Here is a 17,571-nt window from a genome sequence, read left to right on the forward strand (position 1 = left end):
AATCTCTTCGAAAGGGAACCTTGGAATAAATTCGGAGTGACAGTAGAAGTAAAACCAAAAAAGTACAAAAATACATACCCTCTGTGGACTCTGCAAAACGTTGGGGCGTTGCGAGGGGGAAAGAAAGAAAACGAATCAACAGTTAGAAAGGAAGGGGGTAGTTTAAGGCGCAGCTAAATATTTATAACGCCTTTACATTTCAGGGTGTAGCTGCAAGCGGTGTGCCTTGACTCCTAAACGCTCTTTCCTATTCCGCATTTGCCGCGAGGCTGAAGCTTCCAGAGAGCCTCGCTGCTTCAACCTAAAGAGGTTTGCTCAGACATAAGTACCATTCAGCTCAGAGGGACTTCGTCCCAGGTGAAGCCTGCCCAGGACTGCACCTTCCTCACTCTTTTCCCCATTTTCAAGGCAGCTGCCGCGATCCTTGGAACAACTAGACTGTAGAGGCATCCATCTTTCTCCCTCTCTCTCTCGATCAAGGTTAGATCCTCAGCCAAGGCCTGCCTGCACTGGGGGGCACACTGGATCAAATGGATCAACTTTTTTGTAGCAATCTGATCTACTACACGGTTAAATCAAAGCACGTGGACTCCTTGAAGGGGGGGGGTGATGTGAATTTTGCATAGCGCAACGCAAGCAAAGACCCCATACTGAAAAGAATCATTTTTAATACTGCAGTTTAGTCACATTTGTGTTGGCGTTTTTGCTGCAGGTTTCTCTCTCTCTCTCTCTGTCTGTCTGTCTGTTTGTTTCTCTCTCTCTCTCTCTCTCTCTCTCTCTCTCTCTCTCTCTCTCTCTCAAAAAGAGTAATTACATCTTTTGGAATAATTTTAAACCAAAAGGTCCTGAAAATCAGGACGTTTACCAATTGCTCCGAGATCCATCCCACACTTTGCCATCTTGCGTGGGCTTCTTTTGGGGGCGCCAATGAAAGGGGACTCGTCCGTCCAAGGAAATTTAGGATGGGCAAATTTCCTAAGCGGGAAGATGCAGATAGTGTCCAGTCCTAATCACGAGAGATCCGGATGGAGCTGTTCAAACTAAAAGAAGTATTTCCCTGTTTGCAAAGGGACAGGCGGCACCTAAGCGCTCGCATTTGGGTTACAACCTAATCTTTCCCTATGCGTGTCCCGGAGGGGGGGTGCCCTAGCATTCGCTCTCCCGCAAGGCATTGGTCTCCTGATAGCGCCTGCAGAGATGGCTAGATGAGGAGGAGGAGGGCTGTGTGTGACTCACTTCTCCAGGAGGGCCAAGGCGGTGGTTGGATTGACGCGCAGGTACTTGGAGCTGGGCTGCCCGTAGTCTGCTAGGTAAGTCGACCAATCCCACACCATGAAGAGATCCAGAAGCTGAAGTGGGGAGGGGGGAGAGGGGGACACACACAAAGTGACGTTAAGGGCCTCTGGGGTGTGGAGTTTCCTCTCGCTCCCAATGGACGTGGCGATTTTACCCCGTCTCCTTCGACCACCAACTTTCATCCCGCGTTAGGAAGAGCTCAAGATGCACAAAACGACACCCCCCCCGGGGGGAGGAGGAAAGAAGCAAACGAAAAAATGGAAATATGCTTCTTTCCTCATTTTAAAGCAAGCCATTAAAAAAAATTAATCCCCCGTTTTTTCAAGGCAGAGAGCCCCTCGGGGCCGCCTAAAGACGAACCAATTTCTAATGGTATGAGATTCATCAAATGTAACATCCACTAATGCTAACCCACCCTCCCTGCTGAAGGGCGCGAAATAAATAAGTAAATAGGCAAAATCGAGCATAGAAGGAAGTCAATCACAGAAAACAGGCACGAAGGCGGGACCTAGAGGGGGCCGAGAGACTTCAGAAATGCACTCCAGACTTTCGATAAAATACGGAGACGTTATAAAACATGTCTATACAAATAAAAACCCCACTGGCATGGATACCCCACATTTTCCAGGGGGAGATGAGCTGCATTTCCAGAGAACCTTCGTTTGTAAAGCTCTGCCTCTATTTCTATTTCATCGTATTTTCCACAGCTATTCATGGAGGGCGGGAGATTGTCTATGCTCTGTGTCATTAATGTGAACAACAATAAAATCACACCAAATAGAAAGAAATTGGTTCTTATTTTGTGGACCTCTTGCGGTTCTAAATTTATATGTCCATTTTTCACGTAGGATCGATTCCCACACCTTCGTGCGCCATTAAGAAATATCTTCGTTTGTTGAGTACTTTTAAGCTTGCCACAAGGCACTGCTGTGTTTTTCTGTTGCAACACAGAACACAGCTTAGTACCCCTTTTGGGGAAGGGTGAATTTCAGCGCTCCGCCTTACAAAGCCTCCGTTTACAAACGCTGTTCTTACACCTTAAAGCGGGGAAAAGTGATCACTCAAGTTCCACAGATAATGCAATCGAAATACTTGTCAATCAGAAAAAATTGTTGGGCACCTCTTCCTCGTTTTGACGGGGGTATGCTTTTCATACCAAAATTAAAACGCGTCTGAGTGGACTAGGAATGTTCGTTCCAATGCCTCTGTACGCCCTGCTCTTCCCACAACACGCTTCAAAAGTAGCCTTTATGAAAAGTACCGGCACAAGGAAACTGGAGGCGAGGAACAGAAGGAGCCGGGTTAAAATAAAATAAAATGGGATAAAATAAAATAAAATCCCTCGGGAGGGACCTCCACCCCCGCTCCTTCCAGCTGCCTTTGCTCGGCTCATAATATCCAGCCGGAGCTGCTGTCAAATCTGCGCGTAATCTTTTAAAAGGCGGCGTGACTCTCGCAGGAAAGCGCCGGGCCCCGCCGCCAATTTGAAGCCCTAATCCCCTCTAAGCCACTTAAACCCAACTTCCGATCCACGTTTCTCATTGTTTCAAAACTGCCAAGCCCTTCACTCGCTACTTGGGGCGCGGATCGTCTTCCTTCCAGCCCCGGCGGTTTCTGGAGAGCAGGTTGTTTTGGCGTCTTTGAAGGAGCCAAGGAGAAGGTGGGGAGGGGTGGCGGGGTGGCCAAGAGGAGTTTCTCGCACGTTTATTCATCTGCTCGTTATCAGGGCTCGGTTTGCCATTTCCTTTTCGTCTTAACCTGGAGACCGTGGGGCAAAAGGAAGGCGCGCGTAGGGGAGGAACGGCGGGGTCCCCCCAGCCACCTACACTTGCGCCGCCTCCGGGGGCTTTTTGACACTCCCAGAGAGAGATTTGCAAGGAGGTCCGGTCTCTCGGCTTCCCAGCGAGAAGGGCCATCCGGGTTTTCCCACGGTGGCCCTCCCAAGTCGAGCGGAATCTTCTTCAGCCACCTAAACTCGAAACCAGTTCCCTCCGGAGGAGGAGGAGTGGGAAGGATGAGCGGCGCTGGATGCCCAGCAGACAGCGGCCGGGGACGTGGGAAGGCTGAAGCTAGAACTGTCTCACTAAACCAGGGATGCTCAAGTCCCATCAGCCCCAGCCAGCGTGGTCCAACAGCTAAGGGTAGAGGCAGGCTAGAGGTTACCCTTTCCCGTTACACTTAGCAAAGGCTTTCCTCCTTCCACGCCTCCAGTCCCAAGGCTGGGACTTTCCTTCTTAACTTACACCTGGAGTTTCATGGGAGCCCAGGCAGGGATGAAGGAGGAGTGGGTCAAAGCGGTCCTGGGACCTGTTTAGGGTGCCATCTTCCCTTGTCACTGACTGCAAAGCCTGAGTGCACTGCAGGGGTGCCAATTTGAATAAAATATTGTGGGGGCCCAGGTAACCCCCACCACACATAACCGATCACATGATGCAGTGCACAGATATCATTTGAATGGGAATGCCCATCAACTGTGGGGGCCAAGCCCCCTCAAATATTTTATTGTGGGGGCCAAAGCCCACACGGCCCCTAGGAGTTGGCTCCTATAGTCCACCATAGATGGCAAGGATGAAGGACAAGAGGTTGCTTCCAGCTAGACTTGAGGCCCGGCTTCTCCTTTGCTTAGAAATTAAAGCACTGCCTGTCCCTCATCAGGTCCAGAGTCAGGGGAGAGGAGATTTCACAAGCCTCCTCCAGCTCATCTCCCACTGGAGGCCGCTTATTTCCATGTTTTCCTAAAAACAGGCCATTCCATAGATTATTGTCACAAGTCACACTTCAGTCCGGCAGACACTACCTAAAAAGCCAGAGTCTCACATCTCTCTCTTGCTATTTGTGCCCTGTGTGGTAGGACAGATGGAACTTCAAGCCAGTGCAGTTTTTCCACATCTGCCTCATAGACCAATTTATAAAAATAAGAGATGTCCCAAATTATGAGTGGGGTCAGAGGACAACATAGGGGAGCACCTCAGCTGGGCAGAGCCATCTGCAACCTTCTTTGAGCCATTTGAATTCTCTTGGCCACAGTGGGCAACTCCTCATTCCTGATCACCTCCCCCATCCTACCCTATAACCTCTTGGCTTTAGAAACTGTAGGGAAAACGAGCCCTGCATTTCCATAGCATGCCAACCCTACCCTTTTCTGCAAGGTCTGAAGGGAAGACACATGTATGCAAACATGTTTTAACTGGTATGAATGTGGGCACTTGGGAGGTGGTGATGATGGAAGGAGGGGGAAGCCGACACCTGAGCAGTAACACTGCAAGCTCTGAAATGTCATTACACCACCCCAAATAAACCTTTAAGTCTGATTGCTACATACCTGGTCTAATTCACAGACCCTGGTTTCTTACCCATCATTACTATTCTTACCCATCATTGCACCCCTATTCTACTCTTAGAAAACAGAAGTAGGAGAGTGTAGTTAAAGTGTCAGAAGGGGTAAATAAATCATGTTTGGTGTCCTTGGATTTTGCTTTAAGAAGAGCAAAATCCAGGACTAATCTGGATTCGTCCATGACCCTACAGAACAGCAATTTCATGTGTAGGACATTTCTTCTGCTGAGCAGCAAGACCCGTAAGTGTAGCATCATTCACCACATGCTAAACAGGTTTCTTGACACTATTCATCTTTGTCGGACTACTCAGTCTATGATAGTAAGCACATTGACTTGGAAGTGAGCATTGGGATTAATGGGTCTTTACTTCCAAATAAGGTGCTTATGACTCAGGAGTTCATTTTTGTTGGTAGTGCATCTTCTTATTTAAAATTAAAGAAAAACAAGCAAGAAAAACAAACAAAATGGCCAGAAGAAGCAAAGCGTGGCATGCTGATGAATCAAAAACCCTCAAGAAAACTGTTGGTATACATCAGTAAAAATAAAATAAAATCATATTCAGGATTTGGAAGAAGAAAGCAAGTTCAGAGGCATACATCTTACTTAACATGCAATTTTTCACCAAAGCTACCCAAAGGGGAAATAAAGGAAAGTTTTATTCAGTACAGTAATATTTGTCCAAGAATCAATTTATGGTAACGTCTTTTTATCTATCACCAAAACCAATATTTTGCCCACAGAAGCTCCATACAAAACTCTCAGCCATGAAACCCTTCTGAAATTTGGTGACGCTCACTTTACTAGCATCACTTTCCAATTTTAAACTGATGTAGGCTATCCTACATAAATGGTTCGCATGCTGCTCATATACATTTGGCTCAGTTTACAGTACAAAGTTCTGGAATAACTTTCTGTGTAAGCTTACAGCAGGAGCATAAAGAGCAAAATCGTACAGGCATCAATGTTTCTGTCCTACAAACCGTATTAAGAGCATGCTGCATTGGAAAGCAATATGACTTGCTCCTAGGTAAACATTAATTCAACAGCAAATCTGAAAATCCCCGCTGTGGAATTAAAATTTCTGTTCTTGCAATGCATCTCAGACTTCATAGTCTCTCCATTTAGCAATCCAGGTATGAGACAGCAAAATAAGATGTTTCCATTTTCTAATGCAGGTTGATTAATGTAGTGGGTTTCTGTATTTGTCATCATTCAGATAGATCAAATCAGTGCACTGGATAATGGAAAGCTTTGGCATAGCAAATGACCTCCCCCTGTTTTCAGTTCTTCCCTTGACAATCTCTAAATTAAAACATTACTCATCTAGTCTCAGAGATGCACAATCTGGTAACGAGCACAACAGGCCACCCATTCTTGCACCTCAACCAATTCGCCTGACCCACCCTTTAATGTGTTTCTTGGTGTGTTTTTATAGTAGACTAATTAGCGCAGTGACAGTTTTTTTCTGGAGCGCCTTCTGACAGTGCAGCTAATTAGGCTCAACCAAACACCAGATTTATTTTGGTGAGGTATACTGAAGTGCCTGTGCTCTTTTTGTTTTCAAACGGAGAAAATTAAAACAGAACCTGCCATGCAGGGCCATCCCTGCCACTAGGCATAACTGAAATGAGGCAACTGCATCAGGTGGCAGATACAGGAAGCAATGGGCGCCCCGCGCACTCATAACTAGCCTGTTGCACCCTCGTGTTTGGCAAAGAGCACCATCTCATTGCCAGTATCAAAATAAAATACAACTGCTAGTCCAGTTGGCTTCTGTAAATGGAAAAGTGGGGAGGGGGGCATTTTGCCCTTTGCCTCAAGAAGCAAAATGTCTTGGGGTAGTGCTGTCTGCCTAGTTATAGCCCCATCCAAAGAGGGTACCATTCGCAGTGTGTGACGTTTCCTGGGATACTGATGCAGCATATTCCCATATACTTTATCATGCCTCTATGGTTGTGTTAGCTACTGCACCACCTCTGCAAGTATCCAAGCAGATATTGGCAAAATGTTTTGCAGAAGGCTGATTAATCAAATTTGGTGTGTGGGTGTGGATGTCACACTTCAGACTATCCTGGTGTATCATCCTTGGATATTCTTGAAAGAAAACTACACATATCCATTCAGATATAATGCAGGCCGACTGTGCAGGGTGGATATTTGAAGAGTAATGCGGGTTCCACTCCTCAGATTTACCATGATCTATGCAAGAAACATTAAAGCTGAACTACTCAAAATACTTCAGATAGTTCCACTGTTTAAAATGACAATGACTTTCACATCCAGTTCAAAGACAACCAAGGATCCTATGCATGTTTACCCAGAAGTCTCCCTCTGTTCCTTAGAGTTTACACTCTTAGGAATGTAGAATGTACAACACGTAGGAGAGGCATACAAAAACCATCAAGAGAAGCAGAACACATTCTGTAAAATGGGCATATTTTTGCACAATTCTGTTTTCATTAGTAATGGGAGAGAGCAGGGAGCTAGGCAGGATGCTGAAGCTTTGCCCCCGGACCACAGAAAAGACCAATTATCCCCACATGCTTTCAAGAAAATTTCTGCAACCACACAAAATGGGGAAATTGCTTTAAAAAGAAAAAGGAAATTGGGAATTCTCAGGGTGCCGAGTGTGCATCCTGCATCTCCCCTTCGTGGAGAACAACCAAACAGACCATATAAATATTGAAAACATAAATAGATTAGCAAAATAGATGTACTTGAATGGCATGCATGGGCCACTGTATTTTCTGCTTTTGGTACATATCCTATATGAGCAGGAACAACTTTCAACGCCATCACATCAGCTCCAGCCTCAAAGAGGAGCAGCAGCAGGAGTGTAAGCGACGGCAGAGGATGTAATCACATCCTATGCTCAGCTGAAAGGTTACACAGCAGCCTCATTAATTCTAGAAAGTTTCTTTTTTTCTGAACGCCACAGCTTTACATGCTGCGGAAGACCAACACGCACAAGCAAATTACATAAGCAGTCCAATTATAAACTTCCCTCTCCCCTCCGGAGGGCAGGTTCAGGGGTTATGTTGGGACAACTCCCGGGTGAAGATGGTGCAGATAGAACAGCGAGCTGCAGCGACAGCAGGATGGCTGTTTGGTGCTATTACACACTTATTCTTTGTCTCACTCGCAGCTTCGCACCTTGCTGTGCGTAATGGACTTTGACAGCATGTATACTGTATGCTGTGGGTGGGCAAGAGCTGCCTTTTGGCCTAGTCTTTGCAACCGTGTCCTGGTCACCTGCATATGATTTGGCACTCAGGCGATGCACCGTCAATACAAGCAATTGGATAGGAGTCAGCATCACTCCCATATGTGCCTGTAAGCCTTTTCAAGGAACATTCGTATGGTGGGAATTGCATCTGATACGAAGAACCTTTCCATCAGTTCAGCTTACATTAATACACACAGAAAGACAGGGTATTAACCATCCTTCACAGCTTCTCAAAAAACAAACAAACAAAAGATTTGATCCACTTTACTCACTATTAACATGACTATTTCATGCCTTCCTGTTTATGGTATGAGGTTTCAAAGGCAGCTGGCAGTAACGTTAGTTATTTTGTCCACACAAGGCTGCAGAAGATAATCAAAGTGGTTTACTGGTACATATATATCATTTGAACTCTCAAGTCCTTGAAATGTGGGTTGACACCTGCAATTGCTATTAGCTTTCCGACTTCCTATGTAGTTGTCATCTGATTAGACTTCAGAGTCAATAGTAAATACAGTGGTTTAAAAATATGTCATATGTTTTAGCCCTAGGCACAATAAAACCCAGGTATTAAAATATCTCTTTAAAAGTATAGTTCTGGGAGTTAAGATGAGGGGGACTGGGCATGCAGGATTTCAAAGAATTGTAATCAGGCTCTAATGCAGCTACTGTGGGGGCGCGCTAGCCGGGTTTTTTTTGCCCCGGTGAATCCTTCAGAGGGGCACCATTGAGGCTCCCAGTCTGTGTGTGCACATGCAAGTGTGTGTGTGTGTGTGTGTGTGTGTGTGTGTGTGTGACCCAAGTGTAATAAAGCCTAGATTCACTCATCGAATGCATAGACTTAATTTAGAAAATGAAGCAGAACTATTTCTATTCCTTTGCTATATGGAATAGGGAAAATACACTTTACCAGTACATTCGTATGCATGCTTAATCAGAAGTCAGTCCCATTACATTCAATAGAGCTTACTCACAAGTGAATAGGCATATACATCTAGGGCATCTAGTATTCTCATTTCAATGAGCAGCTTTCACAGTTAGATCTAGTATTGGTGTGACATTTTGCAGTTATGTCCGTGGAAAGGTCCAGGTTACAGGATCCAAGTAAAAAGATCAATCCTATCCATTCTTAAGGAAATCAGCTCTGAGTGCTCACTGGAAGGACAGATCGTGAAGCTGAGGCTCCAATACTTTGGCCACCTCATGAGAAGAGAAGACTCCCTGGAAAAGACCCTGATGTTGGGAAAGATGGAGGAGAAGGGGATGACAGAGGATGAGGTGGTTGGACAGTGTTCTCGAAGCTACCAGCATGAGTTTGACCAAAATGCGGGAGGCAGTGGAAGACAGGAGTGCCTGGCGTGCTCTGGTCCATGGGGTCACGAAGAGTCTGACACGACTAAACGACTAAACAACAAAGCAAGTTGTTAACTCGCTTCACTTTTTACCTTGCTTAAAACAAAAATAAAAATGAGAGAATTGTGTATAGTCTCTAGTTCAACATTGTTCAGGAGGGTCAGCACTCAGACTTAAATTACAATCTATGCTAATGAATGTCCTATATATTAAAAAAAATCAAGTTATGGACAACATTTGCTTAAATCTAACAACACAAAGGAAAAGATAAAGTGGTAAGTATGCTATATACTGCATCTGAATGAATTAAGGATCAGAAATTTAAAAACCAGCAGGACTGATATCGCTACTATACAGTAATCCATTATACAAGTGACTGGGGAAACCCCGCCAGAAGGGCGGGGTATAAATAATAAATTATTATTATTATATATACAAGATGCTAGAAAGTCACACACTCAGTTTGCTTATGACTGGATATGTATAGCAATCTATTTAAAAAGACTGTCAGTAGGGGCAGGGAACAGGGGAGGCCATTGAAATATATATATTAATATTTATTGGCCATCTTTGGGGGTAAAAACTTGATCGAGTTTCCATAATAAGATAACCAAAGATTTTTTTGTTTTTTAAAGTTATAAAACCATCAATAACATAAACATACATCAATATAGGAGTGTCTGTGTAAGAGAGAATGTGTGGGAATATGCATACGAGTGTGTGTGTGTTTATATATTTGTAAATTAGACACCGTGTGTGTGTGTGTGTGTGTGTGGTTGTGTTCTCGAAGATGTACATGACGTAATGCCTGTACTCTTTTCTGATTTGACTCAAGATGCTACTGTGACTCAGAATTCATCAGAGGAAACAGAGTGCACATGATCATTTCCACTGAAACAGTAGAGGCATATAATCCTAGGAGATTTAAGTCCTGTAATTAATATAAAGGTGGAACAGGAAAAGAATTTGAGGGCAAGTCCAATCATAAGGCAGATACCTCTGCCAAAAATATATTCACCAGCTTACAATTGTTTATGGGGATGTCAGTGTTTTGAACTTTTGTCTTAATTGTTTCCCAGACTGCGGCACACAGATCTAGTTGGTGTGAATACAGGTGCTATTAACATGGTTGTGCTCTACACTAGTTCTCAGTTTTGAGCCTTTCCACATTAGCAAATGTTGGCTCTGGGACACAGTGTTAACCTTAAAGTATTTACTTGGAGTTGCTTTTTCAAAAAGTGGTTGCCCTTTACTGCCTAAATGTATGCTAAATGTATTGGGTTGGATCTAGAGGAAGTTAGTTATGCACTACTCATAACAACTTGAGTCCCAGTGATTTTGGAAGAACTAAAGCATGACTAACTTCCTCTGGATCCAACCACTGATGACTTGCTAGATGTGCAGGTTAAGACCATCATTTTCCATAGATGGAAGGAGCCTGCTGCAACTTCATTACCCCTCTCAAATTCAATGCATTTCTCAGGAAAGCAACTGCATTAATGGTATGTCAGACAAAGAAAAGATGGGGGGAAATTAAGACAATTAATGGGAAATTAATGTTATCTGTCCTCTCAGGATTCATTTTCTTATTGCACCTAACAAAACAGACAGCTAGAGAAGGACAAGAATAGAGGGGCAAGTAATATCATAGTAAAGGAAACACACAGAATCTATACATACTTTAAAAGACGCTAGAAAAAAAGGCATTATATGCAGGCATGTTTTGCATAATCAAAGAATGAGGTTTTAGGATGTCCATCTTTCCTAAGCAATGCTTAGCTAAACCTGAAAGGCACATTCGCGTGCATTTATTCTTTTAAGACACCAAAAAGGTAACAGAAGTGTGAAGTCCAATTTAATGCAACAAAAGTGGCAGATAATGCTACATAATGTAGAAGGAATTGGAAATAATGGGCTAAATTACTAAACCACAGGTACACATTCTCTGACCACATTCGTCTTAGAGTTACTGAAGATTTCAGAGTCTGAAATCGAAATAAGGAAGAGATTTCCTGGATTTCAAGATCTCTCACATTCAGCTGCATCTGAAATGGTCTTCCAAAAGTCCCAGGTCTGCATGAAACAAAATTATGGCTAAATCTGCTTTTGTTACTGTGTCTTTGCTGCTCTGGGAGAAGGGTTCTCTGTCGGCCCTTGGATTATTCATAAGCAGAGCAAACAATTTTGCTGAACGAATTTATAAGCTTGCCATAATCATGAGCTTTTCAGCAATCCTGGTGGTGTTATTTTTTGTTTTGTTTTTGGATTTGCTCCATCAAAACACAGCTTGTCAACCTTGCGAACAGTTCCTGGCATGTTCTTAATCCCAACGGTCAGAGCTTTGCTATGAGCTTCCATTTTAAGAACCTACCTTATATACCAAGATAGTTCATTGGTCCATTTGGCTCAATTACGCTCACACTGACTGGCAGCAGCCCTCAGACAAGGAGACTGTCTCTTCCAGCTCTACCTCCTGGAGATGTCAGGGATGTTTCCTGTCCAGTTCCTCTCCTCTCACTAAAAAGGCTGGTATAATACTTGGAAGAGAGGGGACTCATTCTCTTACTTTCCAGTGGTTTGACATTCTCACCACCCTCTCGCCTTAAATGCAGAACTCTTTAATGCTGAGCGGAGGGAGGGGGATTAGCTTCCAACATTTTACAGCTGCCACCCTAACCTCTCCCGTATTCTGTTCCTCCCCACCATAAGCTTAGCATAGGTAAACAGACTGAACTTTCAATAATAATAATAATTTATGACAAGTTGCTCACCTACACAAGGAAGTGCCCAAGACTTCCAGGCAGGCATCTGATGCCTGTTGGCGAATGGGACACTACAATCATATCGTCGGCATGAATTCAAAGTAGCCTAAGAGAAAACAGGTAGGAAATGAAGCCCTTCTAAATTGACTACTATACTATCGATATAAATGTCAAATGGAAAAAGAGCAATAACTCAAGCTACCGCCTCCTCCTATGGAAAAAGATATGCCATCTGTAAATAATCCCTTTTGACCGTATCATGGGAGGGAAATTTCTTGCAACAGGTCTGGGGTATAGTTGAACTATCAACAGAAGCATGGCTATGAAATGGAGGAGGATCATATGCAGTGGGAGAGGGAGCTCCTTCCATGCACCACCCATGATTGTACTAGTAGCAATGGTGGGGGCTTCCGGTCCCGCCTGCCTTAATGGAGGTAGCTCCCATGACAGGGGCAGGGGATCGTCGGTGAACAGAAAGCAAGGATGGCAGAGGGTAAATCACCCTTGCAAATTCCCCCCAGGGACTGGGGGGAATGGGCTTCACTCACAGTTTGTCTCGGTACCCGGCCCTTGCTCTGGCATGGAATGTGGGAGGCAGGGAGGTGCTGAGTGCAAAAGCACTTCGCCCGGCGAAAAGCCTCCTATGCCACCATTAAGGAACAGAGGTGCTCTGTTTAATTGACATTTTAAATGACTTTAAAGTACCAGTGTGTGATGGAAAACGGTTGCAGCAGCACATTATGGAACATATCAGCTACATACATTCTAAAAAAATGTTTAGGGGTACTCTCATTTTCCTACTCATATTGAAATACTGCCCCTCAATGAGGGCAAACTTAGATTCACAAAATGTTTAGGGGTATGCATCCCCCCAGAAAAAAAGTGCTGGCTACATGGATCAAAGGATCAAAGGTTTGAATCGAGATAAGATTTTATTCAGTGTGAGAGTCAGTTGGGGAGAGGGAAGCCCACGGTTTGTTTATTCCAAGTCTCTTTTATATATTTAGGATTCAGCAACCCTCTCCAGAATACAAGACAAAAATATATGTACAAGTGAGGAAGGAACGTTGGAGTAATATTGATATGAACTGTGGGAAAACTGTGTGTGATCTGAAATGAAGAAAGGAGGGGAAGCTCAAGTATGACTGTTGGAAAGACAGCATAATTCCCCTCACCTCCAATTAAAAACAAAAGACAAGGAAAAAGAGACTGAGATTTGTTTGTGCTACTGATGGAAAGCAATCCAAAATAATGTTTAATTGGGCCATAAATCTCTAGCTGAAGGAAAAGAATTTGGGGGCTGTGATAAGAATGCTGCAGAGATTCTGGGAGTTGGAAAGGAGTATTAAATCTTCAGTGCGTTCGAAAACTGCCCACCTTTTCCTAGGCTGAGGGGGAAATGATGAAGATCTGTGACATGTTTTACTAGTGAGACAGAATGGTTTATAAAGGTCGCCTGTTCTGAGACATTGAAGCAAGGGATGGAGAGACAAGACCTCTGAAAAACTTCAAGATTCAGTTCCTCTCCAAGTCATGATTGGAGAAAACAACAGCTGGGAAGTGAAAGAGACACCATACAGGTTTACGAACAGGTTTACGAACTTAAACCGTACTGGAAGTCCGTTCTTAAACCAAGCCGTGCTTTCCCATTGCAGCGGGGGACTCAATTTACAAATGGAACACACTCAACGGGAAGCGAAACATGTTCTTATTCCAAGGCAAAGTTCACAAACCAAAACACCTACTTCGGGTTTGCAGCGTTCTAAATCCAAGTTGTTCGTAAACTAAGCTGTTCTTACCACTGTATGTGGACAGAAAGAATCTCCATGAACATAACAGTTTTCACACACAGGGGAGAATGAAGATAATAGTTTGAGTTCCTCACTTGAAGCTATAGATTTACATATTGTAACATGACAAATGGAAATCATTAAATATGTAGCTGTTGACTAATGGATTATTGTTTTAACTGAAATGTAATTGACATGGAACACAGTGATATAAGATCGGAAATGCACCCAAACCATCATACAAGAGTCACTTTAACTAAAATGTATTAATTGGAAGTTGATTGGCATTTTGATAATTATATAATTTAGGAATTAATTGTTATTGTTATAATTTGGCTATTGGGTGTATATTGGAAAATAATTATTAAAATATATATATAAAAGTAATGAATGGTGGGGTGGGGAGTGGTGGTGGTTCTTATTTGACCTTCTGCGGACAGGGAGCTCAGCACTGTGCAAACATACCAGCAGGAACACGATGTTAGCTCTACCTAGGTGTTCGCACAGCGCCACCTTCCTTGTTGCCTTGCGCCTCCCACTCTCACTTCCTGCAAGCTTCGCGCTTCCTGCAAGCAGCGACTCCACCATTTGACTGTACCAGTCTTTAGCTATGCTGCCAGTGTAAGTTTGCTGGCAGAGCTATTCCAGCTCTGCCAACAGAGCACTATGCCAGCAACTGTTCCACAAGATGGAGATGCACCACTGGCCAGCACAGTAGGTACCTGCAGGTAAAGTCCTTCAGCTAGTGGACCTCAATTATAAGATTGTGCCTTTAATGTAACGTATTATTTTCTCAGTGGCTAACTGGAGCCACCCAGGTGTCTTAATTGTTTTAAATGGTCATTGTCATGGTTTTTATGTTTTTAAGTTGGTGGATTTGTTTCAATCTGCTCCTAATATAATTTGCCACATTTGTAATTGGAGTTGTTTTTTTTCAAAGATTAATGCAAGTTCCCTTGAGTGCTACAATACAATGGTCCTATATAAACTAACTAAATAAAAAAGTATTAAAAAATAGTGTAATAAATGTAATAAATGTTTTTAACAAAAGTCTAAGTACATTAAACCTCTATTAAAAGACTTATTATTTTCTATACATCTCTCCTTATAACTTGTTTGCCCTAGATCTGATCAAAATCATTTTTCCTTTATAAAAGTTCCTCTAAAGTTTCTGATTTTAATACCATTAAAATTTTAACAAACGTTTTGTTGTCTTCATTGCATTATGCTTAGTACTGTAAGTATTATTCACTGCAAAGGTCCTGGTGTGCCTATTAATTTATAACAATAAATAAAAATACAATCAAATACTCTCCGTGAGAGAACATCTACAAAGAATTGTACATGGCTTTTATACATAGGATTTGAACACAACTGTATTTTAAAATAATATTTTCTAATAATGATTCGTTCCCAATGCACTGGTTGAAATCAGTGGCAATTGTTTCCCTGTAATATGCTTAGGACTGACATTCTGCTAGTCTTTCTATATTATAAGAATAGTTATCTCAGCTACTGGATGGTCAAGAGACAATCTGGTAAACCTGATCCCATAAATTAAAAAGGCATCTTCATGCAAGGCATGAGGGTAAGTGCTAGATCCAAGAGAAGTCTTTGAATTAGCTATATTTTTAAAAGTTCTGTTCCTTTCTAACATATGGGTGCTTGGAAATCCATTTGTTGTATCGGCTGCCCAATAATGAGTTAACTCCCTGCTATTTGAACCCTCAAAGAGCTAAGGCTGAACCCTGCAGCCTGACTAGTATCAAAAGAACAAAAGAATATGTGGGAAGACATTTGTGTGAGGAATTCCTATAGCTGACCCCAAGTTATGTGCCCCACTATTTGAACCTAATTCACATCTTCAAATACACCACTCAGCGATTTAGTTGCAAGATAAAAAGGACATTTGTTGCTTGCTTTGAATAACCTTTGTGGTTTAGGATTTTCTTTCCTGTCACTAGATTCCTTTAGGTTCAGTTTGAAGACTGTAGGTACAAGGCTGAATTTTTATCCAGATTATTTGTTAACTCTCATTGTCCTTAAGTGATTTTGGCCAACATTTCAGCTATTCTTCAGACATAGGTGACCTTGGACTGAATGTCAATTTTTTAATGTATAAATGAGAAACTCACTGTGATGCATTATATAGGAACACAGTCATGTGCAAGCTACTCCACATATAGTGATGTCCCACTAGCCTGCTCTTTCAGGTATATTCAAGTCCCACACATAAAAGCCATACAGTATTCTTTGTAGATAGTCCTTTGAGGAGTACAGCTCCTTCAAGACAGTTGGCTGAGAAAGAAAAGCAACAATGGAAATGCCATATGTGCTGGATTCATTCATGATCAAACTCCAAAATAATTAAAGAAGATAAGGTTCTATATACAGCGAGAAGCTCATTTGCAGATTAATTTTAATTAACAGAAATGGACTGAAATGTCCACAAAGAAGTTGTCCAATAGAAGTTGTAAGTTGAATATCTGTTGTTGTTGTTGTTTAAAAAGGTTATGAGTTAAAGTCCACATACCAAAATATTTATACCCTTGAGTACTAGTTATTCAGATTTACACAACTTTCCTCCAACCAAAAAATTGTACCCAATGCTAAACAGTTTTATTATTAACCTGTAATCAATCAGATACTTCTAGACCTCATTGCATGTGTAATTACCTTTTGTCAGATACAATTTGCCTGATAAACATGTCAGAACACTTGCTGCTTAGTCTGTTTCAACAGGTAAATGCTGCCTTTCCACAGCCTCTGGGCGTAATTAACAGAGGGGGGAAAAGGCTGTTATAAAAACACACAGAAGCTGATTCACTGAGCCAGGAGTTCACAGCATGCAACCTGCCAAGGCCTATTTCATGGCCCTCCATGCTTGCCTGAGCACTTATTGAGTTCCAGCCTGCTGTGACAGGGCAGTGGTGGCAAGCTCTGAAGGACGACAATGTTTGATGGGGGGGGCGGGATTTCCACATGAACTTCAGGAAGGGACAGGACTAGGCCTCTAATGAATTCTTTGAAAGAATGGATGATAATATCAGCTAGTCCCCTCCAGAAGCAAAGGAAGCCCATGTTAAAGCGGAACCATTTTCAAGGGGCAGAAAACATGTATGTTTGGCACTCCAATCCTAAACTCAGGTACTTGTATAAATATGCACACACATTCCCCTCTGTGTTCATTAATGGAACAGGGTTTCTGCCGCTTAACTTAACATAATAAAGGAGGATAAAAATTGCCCATTAGTTGTGGGGTGAATGCATCCTTTGCATGCAAAAGGGGGGGTGCATGTTCAGGGGTAACTAAATGCACACCAAAGTTGAGACCCAAGGTGCACTTTTATTTGGAAACAAGCTCCATTAAAATAAACGGGGCTTTACTTGCGGTGCTCAGGGATAAACATGCTGTTTTCCTTGGCAGATAACCGGGACTCATCAGGGTAGGGAAGATTTGGGCCTCAGCCCAACAAAGCTTGTAAAAGTGTATAGCCCTGCACTATGGGGAGCGAGGAAAGAAATCCCTACCTGACCTCTGGATAACCCAAACAGGAGATTAGCCCATTTCCAAGCAAAGTAAGTTGTCACACTGTTAGGCCAATTGCTTCTATTGACATTTTGCATAAACATCTTACACAGGATGACCAGAAAGGACTGTTATGCCATTAACGTCTCCCCCCTTTTTTCACTCTTCTTTCTTTCTTTCTTTTTTAATACCTAAGCTTTTACAGAATAAAGGCCTTTCTGAATTAGGGATAACAAAAGGGTCAAAAGGTCACAAACATTCTTTTAAGTAGGTACAA

General features: G+C 42.7%; 1 protein-coding gene across 6 annotated transcripts in view; it reads right to left on the reverse strand.

The window, feature by feature from the left end:
* The window catches only part of EXOC6 (exocyst complex component 6), a 97,670-nt gene that overhangs the window by 1,860 nt on the left and 78,239 nt on the right, over nt 1-17,571 (reverse strand). For all 6 annotated transcript variants that reach the window (XM_053388736.1, XM_053388734.1, XM_053388735.1 and 3 more), the window contains 2 exons: nt 1,237-1,349; nt 79-90 (listed from right to left, as the gene is read on the reverse strand). In XM_053388736.1, the coding sequence (XP_053244711.1) occupies nt 79-90; nt 1,237-1,349 (125 nt within the window). The remainder of the gene's footprint in view (nt 1-78; nt 91-1,236; nt 1,350-17,571) is intronic.

This window comes from Podarcis raffonei, chromosome 5, assembly GCF_027172205.1.
Source record: "Podarcis raffonei isolate rPodRaf1 chromosome 5, rPodRaf1.pri, whole genome shotgun sequence".
Taxonomy (NCBI): Eukaryota; Metazoa; Chordata; class Lepidosauria; order Squamata; family Lacertidae; genus Podarcis; species Podarcis raffonei.